At 40.3% G+C, this 16210-nt stretch overlaps 1 protein-coding gene across 2 annotated transcripts in view; it reads right to left on the bottom strand.

The window, feature by feature from the left end:
* SLC25A13 (solute carrier family 25 member 13) overlaps positions 1 to 16210 on the bottom strand; it is a 180805-nt gene that overhangs the window by 85279 nt on the left and 79316 nt on the right. For both annotated transcript variants that reach the window (XM_059396811.1, XM_059396812.1), the window contains exon 5: positions 6476 to 6615. In XM_059396811.1, the coding sequence (XP_059252794.1) occupies positions 6476 to 6615 (140 nt within the window). The remainder of the gene's footprint in view (positions 1 to 6475; positions 6616 to 16210) is intronic.

Genomic DNA, 16210 nt, shown 5'->3' with positions numbered 1-16210 from the left:
TTCTTTTTTGTGTTGAAAGTTTTGCCTTCTACTAGGACGGCATGACAAATACAGCATTGTAAATGATGGGGACTCTGAAACCCAGACCACAGCTGACTAGGAGCAGCAAATCTCTGGCCCGGAGAGGGAAGGTGACAACCACCAGCGCCTGGGAATAGTAGTTTCCACAGCTCTACTCTCTAGGACTCAGAACCTGAATAACCATGATGTCCACTTTATACTGAAAAGACTAGACCATATCTGTACAACATGCTGACCAGAAGCCAAAATACTGGGTCAGTCTCACTTCGCAAAAAGAACCGAAACTGTTCAGTTGCATTATCAGCATGAATATGCTTTGTCATCCAAACCTCAGATCCTTGCCAATGTGTGGGTGTCCAGTCTAGGGCACGAGACACAGCTCTGACTCCCAGGTGCTACTCCCAGCTCCATCAGCTATGACTCATCCTCTTCTGACAAAAGGGGGACCTGAATAAAGTTACAGTAAACACGCACACCTTCGTGTTCAGGGCTCTCCGTTGGGTCAGGAAACTTCACTCCTAAATTCCATTTGAGTAGAAGACACTCAGAGACAGTTTTAGCTTCATTCCCTCCCAAGTCGGCAATCCTGTTTCTCGGGTAACTAAAGCAACCCAAATTTCAAAATCTAGCCTCTTCATGAATTCAGAGCATTGTTGTTTTCTTGATGACTCTTTTTCCTAGAGCAAGAAGAGGAAGGCCTTTGGAAACAGAAGTGTCCTGGCTTCACAAAACGTGGAAAAGAATTCCTTGGAAATGCCCATGTCCGTGGGCCCGTACTGTGGGACTCCTATAGCATCATCTGACCTCCAGACTGAGAAAGGGGGCAACAACCCAGCTGTGCACATGCGAACAGCAATTACAAGCAAAGCATTGCCCTGCAGCCCCTGGGCAAACAGCCTCCTCCGTGTTCCCCATTCAGTACCCATCACCATCCTTCCACGTGCCTGAACCTAAAACTCATCTTGAAAAATCTGTGAACTGGGAGTTTTACCATGTCCTTAACTATCTCCATCCTATTAAATCCCAAGGCTGGCCAGGCGTATCCCTTCTCTTGAGTCCAGTCCTTTGGCTCATCAGCATTACCATCCAACCCAGGCCACTGCTGCTTCTCTCTTGCATTAGAAAGTGACCAACCGGGCGCCTGGGTGGCTCAGTGGGTTAAGCCTCTGCCTTCGGCTCAGATCATGATCTTGGAGTCCTGGGATCAAGTCCTGCATCTGGCTCTCTGCTCCGCAGGGAGCCTGCTTCCTCCTCCTCCTCTCTCTCTCTCTCTCTGCCTACTTGTGATCTCTGTCAAATAAATAAATAAAATCTTAAAAAAAAAAGAAGAAAGTGACCAACCAGTCTTCTCTGTCCTCAGTGGAAGGGCCCTATCCAGACCTGCTGAATCAGACTCCTGAGAGGCAGACAGTCCCAGGACTCTGTCTTTTAAAATAATCACTTCAGAAAAATTTTACCCAAACTCTGAAAAACGTTGATAGAGACTTAGGAAAATTAAAATTAGCTTCGGTTCCATGTATCTCACCTTGAACAATTCCAGAAAACTAAGCCTCTGTGTGATTGTCTTTCATACAGAAACAAGAGCAAATGCTTAATGTCTAAGATCATCACAAGGACAAATACAAGTAAAAGCACTTTCTAAGCTGGAAAATGCTATGTGAGAGGTAACCAGTAACAACAGATTTCTAGTTAACGCACATATTACATTTGGTAGCCACCCTAGGCTTCTCTATTCTGAATCTGGAGCAACTAGAATCTCCTAATGTGTAGATTATTTTAAAATTATAATAATTATATATGAAATATATACCCATGATTATAAAAGATCATCAAAAAGTACCTGAAAATGACAGGGATGCCTGCCGGGGGTTGGAGGGGGTAGGGGCTCAGTCGGTTGAGCGCCTGGTTTTGGCTCAGGTCATGATCTCAGGGTAGTGGGACTGAGCCCCACACAGGGCTCTGTGTTCAGTGCAGAGTCTGCTGGAGATTCTCTCTCCTTCTCCCTCTGCCCCTCCCACTCGTGCTCTCTCTCTAAAATAAATAAATCTTAAAAAAAAAAAAAAGTAACTGAAAATGACAGAAACACACACCCCCTACTAAGGGCCTCTTTTTCTTATCATATTGGGCAATTAATCGGTGGGGGTCAGGAATGATCAAATGTCTAGCAAGGCATGACTGTGCACCATTCAGAAGCACAGCCCCTTCTACAAACCGAAACTAATTTTTCATAGCCTTGGTTGGCCCTGGAGAAAATGTAATAAAATGGAAACAACATACTATTTTTGAATCACAGGTCTGTGATCTTACAGAAGAAGCTAAACTCTAGAATAGTTTCTGTGTACTCCTTAGGGGTACTCCTTTGGGAACCCAAAGAAAAGCCAGTATCACTTTCCTCAGAATATTACCTGTAAATGCAAACTTTTACCTAAAGTCCATTTATTCTTTCCCATACAATAGGGGGTAATGATAACTACCTCTCATGGTACTGGGATGTCATTATCAGAAACAGAGTATTTAAAAGCTCTTTGTAAATTATAAAGACAGTTACTATTATTACTTCTATTTTCAAGAGTGAATCTTAGCACCAAAAGAATAATTTGGCAAAAAAGTTTAAAAGGCCTCTCACTCTGTACCCACATTTGCCTATGATGTTCACCCAATAACAAGCTAGAAATGGATCTTCCAAAGAACGTAACAAAATGCCCCAATAAGCACATGAAAAGATGCTTGGCATCATTAGTCATTGGAGAAATGCAAATCAAAATCACAAATGAGATACTGCCAAGAGACCTACAGTGAAAGGCCTGTTTCTCAACTATAAATCGGGGAGGTTAACTAGCCGTACTTATGCTACTATTTGGTCCTTCAAGTTTATACTTTGGATGCTCCCCTAAGCACACCTGAGTGTTGGTTTCAGCTTTATAGCTGCCATAAGGGCCTATGCTGCAAACTCCTGAGAGAGGAGCCTTGTAGGGTGTACCCACTTGCTTACAGCTGTTTCTTCTGAGCCCGTCAGATGGATAAACACAGAAATGACCCCTAGACTTGTGCACTGTAAGTATCTAAAAAGTTGTTATCTCTGTACCTCTTGGCGCTTTGCACAAGGCCTCTGCACAAACCCTGCATGTTCAGCAAACATTTGCTCAACTGGGTGGTTTGTCACAAGCAAGTCATAACCAAAGCCACAAGAAATAACTCCAAACAGGGAAGAGAGTTTACATTAATACCATTTATGAAAAAGAGTTCCATCGGGTATAGATACCGTTTTCTAAAAAATTCTGTGTATTAAAATCCATTTTTCAACTAGAAACCATAAAACTGGAACAGAGGGATGTGGAAATATTCATAATATTTTAACATGCATACCTCCATAACAAACTACTCCCATTCACACAGATGCATCACAGCCAGCAGACAAAACACAGCCCTAGTAAATTCAACAGCGTCAGTGATGAAGTAAGAGGACTTCCACTCACTTCTGAAATCCTTCTCCACCAACTAGGAACACGACTCTGGGAAGGAGTCTTTGTACCCCTGGTTCTTGCTTCAACACTATCATTTACAGGGAAAGTATAAGTCAGGCAGGTTCAACTCAAAGAATATCAAGTTGATTCACCACTTTATGAAGTTAAAAACCAAAGTACACAAAACGACACACAGCGTGGCATTTGAGCAGCGCCTGTGACCAGCCCCACCCTGGCCAGAGGGCAGCTTGGCCAGACAGTACACAATGGGACATGTGAGCAGAGTCCTCACAGCCCAGTGTTGGCTTATAACCAACTCACCCTTGTTCAGATAAAGTGAAACATTCATTAAGGGAAGGAAACAGAAATCTGACCTCGCCAAGACCAGTTCTGCTCACCAGTCACAAGCCCATGTATGTCTATCAGCACAGGTAACCCACAAACGTCAGACCTGAGTTGGCTGGAACCAACCTGACCTCCCTTCTAGGACGTCTGTGGGATTCAGCAGGGTTTTCTCTACATAGCACTAAGGCTCCCTGAAAACACACACACTTCTCAGCTGTCCCTGGGGCTGCTCCTCTTCCTTGTCAGGTGATAGGTAGCAACAAGCCCCGGGGCAGGCCTTTCCAGGCTCCAGCATCTGCCTTCACAACCTTGGCACCTGCCTGGGAGCTGCTGTCTACTTCGGAGCCTCGCCCTAAAACAGAACGGCGGGTGTGTGCTTGACAAAGCAAGAGCCCAAAATATAGGAAATTAAGCTTTCTTGTATTTTTAAGAAGTTCCTGCCTACAAAAAAGAGCCCAAAGGAAGCAAACAAAGCATTTGGAGTAGGGGTTTGAAGCTAAACCTGCATTCAGAAAAGAGTTCACAGGAAGCCAACAAAACATTTGAACGGCGGGAAGGGGAGAGTAACCCAATGACAGACATCAAAACCAGCATTTCCCTGACATTCATAGAGATTCTATCATGATACATCCATTAATTCCTTTAGATCTGGACCTGGAGCACAGCACAAAAACAAGGCCCTCGCTGAGATAATTATCCACCATAACCACGTTAATCTAGTCTATGTTCAGCACTTGCACTCTGGCTACAAAGTCAAAAATCATCCCATGCAGGACACTAGGGGCTGTTTTTCCATTTAACATTATAAAAAGGAGTCAAATATAAGTGAATGCCCTGTAAGTTGCAGCTGGAAACAATCGGTAATCCCTGAGTCATCTAAGCTTTGACTCTGGCTTCTCCGTATCTTGAAGAAGGCCTAGAAGCCGCCGTGAGTGGCTTACAGCCGACTCAATTCAGCATAATTGATACCTGCTTAAAAGGGAAACGTGATCATCCTTACTACTGCTAACATCCCATTAAGGCTAAAAGTTAATTAGGCTGTGTTCCATAAAGTCAATTTGAGGCATTTGTCTCAATAGCATTATTGTAATTATTCCTCATCAAAACGAATACCACCTCCTACTGCGCACCAATGTCTTGTGTAAACAACAGCAAAAATCCATAACTCACATTCCATTCCCCACCTGAGTTATTTAAGTAGGTTTGTGTTTACACAGAACGGAAAAGGGGGATTCATAGACCTGAACACTTTAAAAAAATATGTAAAGGTATGTTTAAAACATCTTGCTTTAAGTTCCCAAAGGCCTGGCACATAAAAGCAAACTAAATAAATAGCATGGCAAATTATACGTATCATAACAAAACCACCAGAAGTCAAAAAGAGAAGTCCTATTAAAGTCAACCTATTACATATGCTGGTGCCTGAGAACAGATCCCACAAAACGCTGACTGAAAGAGCACACATGGCGGCCTGCGTGTGCGCTCTTGAGCCCTCCACATCCACCCCGACACTCCAGCTTCCAACCACTCCTCAGAGGGCTCTGGCAAAGTGCTGAGCACAGGAAATAAACAGAGGCATCAGGAAACAGCCCCCCCCACCCCGAAGACATTTCTAGTGACAAAGGAAAGAAGGTAATTTCCCTGGCAAATTTTTCCTCAAGACCAAGAATTTAAACACAGCAAAGTAATGGCCTTAAGTGAGTCTTTTAAAATTATATTTAATAAAACATAAATAAAATTTAATCGTTAGAGAAACAAAACAAATGCATCGAAGTCCAAAAGAAAGAGTGGTTTATCATAGAGCCTACATACCATACAGATATTGACCTCTAGTAACTGTTAATACTGGAATTAAAACATTTTAAAAATTGTGCTTCAGGAGGAAAACTAAACGGCAATCATATTTTGTTATTACTCGCCCACGGACCTCATCAGTGGCAAAATAGTGAGACCATAATGGGGCAAGGGTGGTGATGAGAGAAAGGCAAGAGGGACGAGGCCAAGGAAGGTGAACCCCAGAAATGTAAACCACCCCGAGTTTAACCCTGGGTATGGACAGCAGGTGCTCTCTGAACAGCGCTTCTCACACTTAGCTGCACATTAGAAGCACCTGGGAAGCTTTCACTATCCCAATGCCCAGGTTCTCGTTGCCCCCCTGCCCAGTCAAATCTAGTCTCTAGAGGTGGGGGACCCAGATACCAGTTGTTTTTTAAAGCTCCCCCGGTGATTTCAATCTATAGTCAAGTTGCAGACCCAGTGCCTTTGTCTATAAAAGGCCTCAAGTGAAATAATTCTATAGTTAGAGGCTGATGATGACGTGTCTGTCATCCCTCAAAGGAAAATAAAATATCGGCGAACAGCGGAACTAGTCGGAACTAGTCGTAAGTCAAGAATTCAAGTTCCAATCCTGCCCCCTCCCCGACTTACATGACTTTTCAGCAAATCACTTGATTTCCTTGGGCCTCAATGCATATTCCTTTCCACAAGAAGGGATTCTACACAGTCTGTAAGAACCCATTTAGTGATATTTTGTTTACATACTAATAAAGAAATACTTTCAAATAGGATGGTTTGGCCAGGTTAGTGATTTTGAGGTAAATCAGGATCCCAGTTTTACTTATTTACACTTTAAGAGCTGGACCCACCAGTAAAAACTGAGTGAATTCTGCATATGTCAGGTGTCTTTTTCTTTCTTTTCCAAAATGTAGTTGCACAAATTCTGAATCCCAGTTAAATGGAATATGTTGGTGAATTGTAGTCTGTCCAAAAACTTGCTTAACATCCTCTGAAAAGAGAAAAGAAAGACTGATTAAAACAAATCAGATTTATCCTTATATAGTAAGTTATTAAAAGGATATTGTTATTTTCCTCTTACAAAAATAATTCAATTTTAAAACAACACAGGTTATAAAACCGTAGCAAAAATAAAAGTTGGAATCTTCATGAATTAGTGAAGAACCCAAAATTAAAAGTCCCACTAATAAAGAGGAAAAAAAAAAATCAAGAAGTCACACAAACATATACACTCATGTGTGCGTGTGTCCGCTCGTGCACCTAGAAGGAAGTGGGAAACCAAACCAAAATAATAATTTAAACCTAGTATCATCATCTCACATATTTTGTTTCAACAAATATTATTTTCTAAACACAGGGGACATAATTCAACTGTTAGTGGCAGGAAACACATATACACATATAGAAACACATACAGCACTATACAAGTCTTCAATATAGTCCTTTTTCAAGTCATTAAAAAGTTCTTGATGATTTAATAATATTGGTTCTCCCAATCCATGAGCATGGAATATTCTTCCATTTGTTTGTGTTGTCTTCAAGTGACATAAGTCAGAGAGAGAAAGACAAATAACCATGGGACTTCACTCATATGTGGAATTTAAGGAACACATGATGGTGACTACATTTATCATGGTAAGCACTGAATATACAGAGAATTGCTAAGTCATTATGTTGTACTCCTGAAACTAATACAACACTGTATGCTAAATACACTTCCATTTTTTAAAATTATTGAGGATTTAGAAATCAGTTAGATGGATCTTGAAGCACATATTCAACAGTGCTAAGACTCTATCTGAGCTTTAAGAAGTTCCACTGGTCATGAGAGAAAGGCACCTGAAGACAAAGGTGATGGGGAGTAGAGTCCAAAGCCCAATTCTTCAACTCGGCACTGCACGTGCCCACAGAATCCCGTTTCAGATGGGCACCAAATGTACTTGTACTGATCCTTTACCTCGTTTGGGCCTCTATCACAAATCGTCTGAAAACTGACAAAGAAAACAAGAACAGGGAAAACCTGATTTTTCTAAAGCTTCACATTTCTCTTTACAAGTCTCTCTCTCCCAACAAAAATGTGTGTGTGGAAGGCAGAGGGACACATATTATTATATTAATGAGGTTCTGTCCTGGCCTTCACTTCCTTAAATATATCTACCAAACCTGCTCACTTTTATGACCAAGCTATGGCTGATAACTTCGGGATTTCCCCCCCCCTTTGCACCTATTTTAAAAAAGAAAAAAGAAGATAATCCTTTAGGTTTCTGAAAGGAGCCAAAAACTTTGGCACAGATTTCCACTGTTCCCCCAAATCTCCTACTTCTAGCGCATTATAACCCCAAGTTTTTATTCCATGCTTTTAACATTTCCAGGATTTTTTTATTTTTTTTTTAAGTTTGGCTATGAAGAAACAGCAGTGCTGCCATCAGCAGAAGGATGGGTGTTTACCTACACAGAGAAGGCAGTAAAAATCAGAACTACACTGGGCATAAATTTTATAAAAGGTGACAGAAAATCTCAGGCTGGCCCTAATGAGGACAGTAACACTAGAAGTTTTAAAGTACGACCCTTAATTTCTCTGACTTTATTCTGCCTTCCCACTTTTAGGAAAAACAGAGAGGACATAAGGAAAAAGGAAGTGAAACAAGAACTGGTGTTTAAAAGAAAAAAAAAAAAAGAAAGAAAGACCCCCCCTCCCACCCAAGAAAGTGGGGGTAATGGTCATCCTTGATGAAATAAATTAAGCAGGAAAAACAAGTTTCTTTACAGCTCTAAACATCCGAGAAGAAATTCCTAACCCGGAATTCCAGTGACTAACCTTTCTCAGACACTGCTCGTGTGCCAGGGACTGTTCTAATGGTGCTACGCACAAGTTGTACAAGAGACAGTGCCCCCAGAAAATCCGTGGCTCCTTTCCATTCTCCATTTCCACACCTCTGCATGAAGCAGGCCCCACAGAGGTTCCGGGAAGGCTCCCACCATCTTCTAACCTAGACCAATAAAGTATCTAGTGGGAGATGATGTTCAAATGACAAAGATGGGACCAAAAGAAAAAACACAATTTTTTACACTATAAGTAAACATTTCATAGCATAATAAAATGCAAGCAAGAACAGTGTCCTAGCCACTTTTCTACCAAGCATGCTTGTGGAGTAAAGTTTCATGCAATAATCCTGCATACCTATCAAAAATGACATCCTTCTTTTTCCGGACCTCTCTCTCCTTCACTGTCCCATAGAAAGTAACAGACCGTAGTAGCCAAATGCTGGTATCTAAAGCTATGGCACTTATTACTCATTTTAATATATTTACGGTCTAAAACTGGAAAAATACGTGCATAAATTTAAGTCATTCAAAAATTAGTAAATAAATTTAAAATATGCCTCACCATAACCTAATTAGTTTTTCTATAATTAAAGTAACATTTACTGCCTGGTAGAGGCTCTGACTTGAATTCAAAACATAAACTTTGAACCCTTAAGTCGAGCACCTTCTGCCACTATTCCACAGAGCTGCTCTCTCCTATGAAGCCTGCCTGGAGTACTGACATCCAGTCACTCTAAAGCGCAGAGCTATATGTGATCCCGAAGACATAACACCATGTACTGTCAATCCTACAGACCTGTACCATTGGTAATAATCAGTTTTCAAGATATATTTATAAAATATGTATATATAAGCAGATATGTGTTGTGAGTGCATGTATTTATTGTGTATCTTTTCTTTCCACCTAGATGATCAGCACCTCCAGAGCAAAGGGCCTTCTGTTCACATCTGATTCTCCCACCATGGCTGGTTTAGTAGGTTTAGAGCAACTACCTACTAAATAGAATTTAAATGAGTCAGTAAATGTTGACAAATAGAGCAACAGGTTAAAGACAGTGGCATTAACCCTTTGAGGCACTATAGATCCCACTTACTGAGAAGCTATTTCAACAATCATTTCCCAGGGGCGCCTGGCTGGCTCAGTTGGTTAAGCAACTGCCTTCGGCTCAGGTCATGATCCTGGGAGTCCCGGGATCGAGTCCCGCATCGGGCACCCTGCTTGGCAAGGAGTCGTCTTTTCCCTCTGACCTCCTCCCACTCATGCTCTCTTTCTCTCTCATTCTCCCTCTCTCAAATAAATAAAATCTTTAAAAGAAACACAACACACACACAATCATTTCCTAAGATTTCAGGGAGGTACATATTATGAATCATCAGTCCTGCTTAGTAAAGTCTTCAGTTCCACTCCTAGACTGACTCCTATCTATCAGGAGGGTTGAGGGTCTGCATTTTAACCAGAATAGCTAGTGTTTCTGATACAAGGGTCGGTCTACGGTCTAAGATCTCATTTTTGAAAAAACTGCCCCAAAAAGTTATGGAAAAGTTAGATTCACTCTTTCCTAATTTTTAACTTCTCACTGAGAGACAAACATATGACAGGATGGAGGTAGGAAAGAGTCTCCAGTCCAGCGAATGTAATCCAGTAACATGTAGACACAGGCCACTTATAGACACAACAGGACTCACAGGGCTGCCACACTGTGCAACCCAGTGGATGACCTCCTCTTCACGTCCCATGCGTCTGATGCTCCCAGGAGCTGGACGGGCTCCACTGGACATGACCCTGAGAATGTGGTCCCTCTACTAGCTCTCAGCTGCCCTGACAATCTGGCTATGGTAAGAACACCAGGGCTCAGCTAGCTAACTGACAGCTCGGAAGCAGCACAGCCACTGTGCACAGTATACTCGCCATGTGGGAAGCCGGACAGTGGGAGAAGGCGTGCTGCTGTATCCAAGTCTAATCCATAAGAAACAACTAAACAGCAGACCCTCACAGTACCACAGGAAGTGTTCACCTGCAGGAGTTCCTCGTGGCAAGGAAACAGAAGCCATCAGGAGGGGAGCCCTTTTAGAAGAGAAAAAGGCTTCTTGGAGAAGACAAAACATGATCGGGATCCTGAAGACTGCCAAGGACTTATCCAGATAAATCTGTGAGGGAGTTTTTCAGTGGAGAGCAACAGCATGGAAAAGGGTTCATTTCCTCTGAAGTGAACTAAGGGTCCAATCAGAGTGCTTTGGACCAAAGCCACCCAGGGTCACAGAGACATGACAGATCCTGCTCCAGGCAGTTATAGACGCTGGCCTCACTTGCCAGACCAAATATTATTTTTAAACCCCAAGGACTTGATGCCACACTTATGGTGAAGAAAAGGTTGCTGTGGAAGAAGAACTGTTCATGGGACTCTGCAGAGAAAAAGACCCAGGGGCTTTTTTTTTAAAAAAAAAACCATTTGGTACAATTTCTACAAAATTCATTTTACACTTTCCTAATTCACCTAATAGAGGTTTATGTATTCAAATATCTTAAGACTGCCAGGCCATTGTAACTGGAGAGACCAGATGACTGTGCAAGAGGGGAGCAGGATTCTTCCTAAAAAGAAACTACCAATATTTCTACTCGTTTTCATCACTAATCAACTCTTTTAAAGAAGTAAAATATCAAGTTTTGCCACTCTGGAAAACTCACACATTTTGTACAAAAGTACTGAACAGGTTCCCAAGTCAATGATTACTTCATCCTGTTCTTTAAGTCATTCTGGGGCCTTTGTCTTCTGAAATGCTTTGTCTCTATAACTTTCCTTTCACTTCATGAACACAAACATCCCGTGAGCCAAGAGTCACAATGGGTCCTGGAATTCCCCCCTTCACTTTGGAAGGCAGTGTAATATCACCTCAGGTTAATATTCTTTTCTCCTTTCAGCAGGTACAAAGAGCTTTCTCTTCTAACATTTGATTGTTGGAGATCTGACTGCCTAGTAAGGCAACAAAAAGGTAAAGAGTACCCTTCCTATTTTATAGTTAGAAAATCAGAAACTAAAAACCAAAGCAATTTCCAATTTCTGCTCTGGACTCTGGATCCCACTGGAAATTCCACGAGCTTTACCATAAAAGTCTCCAGGAATCAACCTGAAGGCCACCCTATCACTAAACCTTTCCACTCTCTGACCTTTCCAAACCTAACTTGTATTCCTGGATGGGAAAGAGGAAACCCCAAATGTTCTGAAACCCAAATGTTCTAGGCTTTTTGGTTACGTATTTGGTTCACTGAGCTACATATGTAACGATAATTCATACTTCATCCGTTGATAGCTTTCAAATAAGCACCAGAGGACAGATTTATCACTAACTTAAAAAGAATGAGAAGAAGGTCTATCCTGGTCTAAAACACAAGGACTTAAAACTGTAACCCCAGGTAGAGGTCAAATAGGCCAAGAAGCAAAACTGAATTACCAATGAAATAGGAATGAGGCACCACATTATGTGTTTTAGGTATTTAAAGTCATACTTTTCTTAGCGCAGCCACTACTCTTGAAAGTAAAAACAAATTAGAATGCTTATCTCTTAAAGTATAATCACTGTTATTTCAGTCTGTGCCAAACAATGTTTGGAAGGCATACAGTTCCCATAATATCACCAAATAATGGTGGTATTATTTAAAGCAAGACTTACCAAATAAGCTCAAGGATCCTTTGAGTTTATCTGTGAGACTTTGCTTTCCCCATAAATGTTTCCAGCCTAAATGTCCACCGTACTTTTTTTAAAGATTACAAAAAGACAATTATTGGCAATTGTTTGTGGCAACTGTTTCTTTCCTAAACATAACCTCAAAAAGTCAAGTAATTTCTCCGAAGTTAATAAATTTCTCAGGCTACAGAGTATGTATGTTATAGCAGAAAAAGTTGTAAATTTTTAAAACTGGGTCATGGACAACATCATGTTGTCTGTAGAAAGTCCTAAGAACTCCACTAAAAAACTCTTAGAACTTAAAAATGAATCCAGCAAGGCTAAAGGATATAAAATCAATATACAAAAATCAACTGTGTTTCTAGACACCAAAAGTAATCAACCAAAAAATGAAATTAAGAAAATAACTCCATTTATAATAGCCTCAAAAAGAAAAAATATACTTAAGGATAAATTGAACAAGACACGCAAAACTCATACTCCAAAAACTACAAAACACTGTTGACAGAAATTAAAGACTTAAATAAATGGGAAAATATTCCATGTTCATAGACTGGAAGACTTAATTTGTTAAGGTAGCAGTATTACCCCAAAGTGATCTACAGATTCAGTAGATCCATTATCAAAAGTCTAGCTGGCTTCTTTGCAGAAATAGACCAGTTGACCCTAAAATTCATATGGAGATTTAAGAGGCCTAGAAGAGCCAAAGCAATCTTGAAAAAGAACAAAGTTGTAATTTAAATTTACTACAAAAATACAGTAATCAATACTGCATGGTACTGATATAAGACCGACAGAAAAGAACTAAGAGTCAAGAAATTAAACGTGTTTTTGGTCACTTGCTTTCAATAAGAATGACAAGACAATTAAACATGGAAAGATTAGTCTTTTTAACAAAAAAATAAAATAAAATAAAATAAGAAGTAGTTAGAACCCTACCTCACAGTATATACAAAAACTCACTCGAAATAGAGCAAAGAACTAAGTATAAGAGCTAAAACTGTGAAGCTCTTACTGGAAAACACAGGCATAAATTTCTCTGACTCAAGATTAACAATGATCTTTATTATGACACATGCGACACATGAAAATAATAAATTGGATTTCATCAAAATTTCAAACTTTTGTTCTCTAAAGGAAACGATCAGCAAAGTGAAAAGACAAATTACAAAATGGCAGGAAAATTCTGCAACTCATGTACCTGATAAAGAACTTTGGAACATATAAAGAACCCTTGTAACTCAATAATAAAAGGACAAATAACCCAGCTTTAAAAATGGCAAAAGATTTTGAGTAGGTGTTTCTCCGAAAAAGACATACAATGGCCAATAAACACATACGAGGTGCTCGACATCATCAGCCATCAAGGAAATGCAAACCAAAACCGCAATGAGATAACCACTTCATCCCCACTAAAATAACAAGTACTGATGAGGGTATGAAGCCAAAACCCTCATACCCAGTTGGTGGGGATGTAAAACCATGTAGTCGCTTTGGAAAATCGCATAGTTCCCAAATACCCCAACAATTCCACCCCTATGTATACATCCAAGAGAAGTGAAAACATATGTTCACACAAAAACTTGTGCACAAATGTTCATGGTAGCATTATTCATAACAGGCAAAGAGTGAGGAATGCTAAGGTATGGGGTGATAAACATGTCCTCGGGGTAACAAAAATGTTCTAAAATTGACTGTGGCAATGGCTGCACAAATTTATGAATATACTAGAAACCACTGAATTATATATGCTTTAAGTGGGTAAATTTTATCTCAATAAACTGTTGTTTAAAAAACTTAGGACTGTCAGATATGCCTCTTATATAATGAGGGACATTAAGCAAATTACTAACTCTGACTCAATTTTCTCTGTAAAATGGGAATAAAATATCTACCTCAGAGTGCTGTGTGGGGCTAAGTATGGCTAGCACAGGTTCTAAACATAGTAGGTGACCATCAAAATGGTAAAACTCCAAAATCTGAAGTCTTAATTATAATGAAAACTGTCATCTGGGAATCAAATATTTACAAATGATACCTAAAAAATCAGGCACAGTGTGATTTGGAAATATCATAGTTTATACATTTCTCAAAAAGCAATAATTTTCGGGGCGCCTGGGTGGCTCAGTGGGTTAAGCCTCTGCCTTTGGCTCAGGTCATGATCTCAGGGTCCTGGGATCGAGCCCCGCATCGGGCTCTCTGCTCAGCAGGGAGCCTGCTTCCCTCTCTCTCTCTCTCTGCCTGCCTCTCTGCCTACTTGTGATCTCTCTCTGTCAAGTAAATAAATAAAATCTTTAAAAAAAAAAAAAAGCAATAATTTTCCTCAAATACTTAAAATCCATCCTTCTCTTAGCTCATATATTAAATTTTTGAAAGAAAAGTGATCAAAAATTTAGTAATTTTCTATTATGTTTCTGAAAGTACAAAATTAAGAAAGATTAAGAGCCTCCACTCTTTACTTTTAAATCTTTCAGATAACTAGAAATATTTAATTGGCAAATTACTTGCACATGCCATTAAGTGGTTAGACTGAATTTGTTTTTTACAAATTCTATGGGCTCTTATTCCTTAACCTCCACCACACTATAATCTGAAATCATCAAGGTCTTCACTTATGCAAATTTTAACTTTCTATGTTTTTGTTTCCATACAGAATAACTAAATTAATGCACTTTAATTTCCAAAAGATTCACTTATTGAAGCTGCAAATCAACGAAAACGAGTTTCCCATTCAAATAAAAAAGGTTCATCAAGCTACATTATTTAAAACACTGAACCATCATCTCTCTCATGGATCCTAAAAAATTTCATTAATACAATAAACACAAAAAGGATGTTTATTAAACCTCAAAGTAATCCCTCTCGGAGGCAGAGGGAGACTTGCCGAACAACCTGCACTTCAGCTCGGAACGGCTTCATTGGGGTGCTTTCCTAACGTGCACTAAATCCTCAAAGAAAGTTGTGCTTTCGCTCTAAGGGAAATAATATCCCACCCTGCTGATACAGTTAACAACAGCTCACACGGCCATCGTCTCTTAAGCAAAGAGCAGAAGACAAATTGTTGAACTGGTAAGTTAAATAACATAATGGAGCGAGTGGATGCAGACCCATCTCTACCTCCATGTGCTCCAGGATCAAGGCTGCCATTTCAAACCCTTTTGACAAGTGCCTTTTTATATTAATCACAGTTAAGGGTCTGAAGAGGAAAGAAGTATTGTGGCTACAATTCACACTCGCTCAAAAAGTTCTAGGGGGAAAATGGGTGCCATTAAAAGAGAGTAAGTAAAGAGTAAGTACTTCACACATGCAGCCCCTCTCATTAAAACTGAGTTCCCTGTAAGCCCCTGAAACTTTTTATTATTATTATTCTCAACACACAGGTACAGCGGTGGTAAGTATCTTTCTAAGCACATAAGCACTCTGCACGCACACACGCAGGCAGGCTGGGCCCAAGAGGAGACTGAAGTCATATAAACGCGGTGCCAGAGAGCTAATGAGAGCTAATGTGCACCTCTTCCAATCCAGTACTTAGAAAGGGATGCAACTACTCTGCTGAGGTCATGGGCATCCGAGAAAAAGATCGTCCTTCTCATGGTGTAGAAGGCAAAGTTGTGGTTCTGGAAAAACCAGTCACTTTCCACCCCACTCTGGGCTTCTTTCCATAGCCATGAAAGAAAGCCATGAACTACAGCAGCCATTGTTCAACTGTGGTCAAAACTGACATTCCCTGGAGAGCTTGTTTAAAACAAATTCCCAAGCCCCACGCCCTAAGCTTTTGATTCTGCAGACTTGAGAGGGAGCCAGGAAGTCCACAGTGGTAATGAACACCTCCACACTATTACAACCAAAACCCATGGTCTGCCTTACTGGTAAGAATCCTTCCTATTCTAAAATCTGATGGAGCTATAAATCCTTGGGGTTACCACACTGCTTAACTCATCACAGTATAAATGCTGCTTCACAAAAATTAAAAAAAAAAAAAAAAAAAAAAAAGGTTAAAGCCTGGCAGATACCTAGCACTTGATATTCATCTTTTATCATATGTAATAAACAGTGAAAGGTCAACTGAGATGTTT

This window comes from Mustela nigripes, chromosome 4 (assembly GCF_022355385.1).
Source record: "Mustela nigripes isolate SB6536 chromosome 4, MUSNIG.SB6536, whole genome shotgun sequence".
Classification (NCBI taxonomy): domain Eukaryota; kingdom Metazoa; phylum Chordata; class Mammalia; order Carnivora; family Mustelidae; genus Mustela; species Mustela nigripes.
The sequence above is the reverse complement of the archived record's forward strand: the minus strand, read 5'-3'. Positions and strand labels throughout refer to the sequence as shown.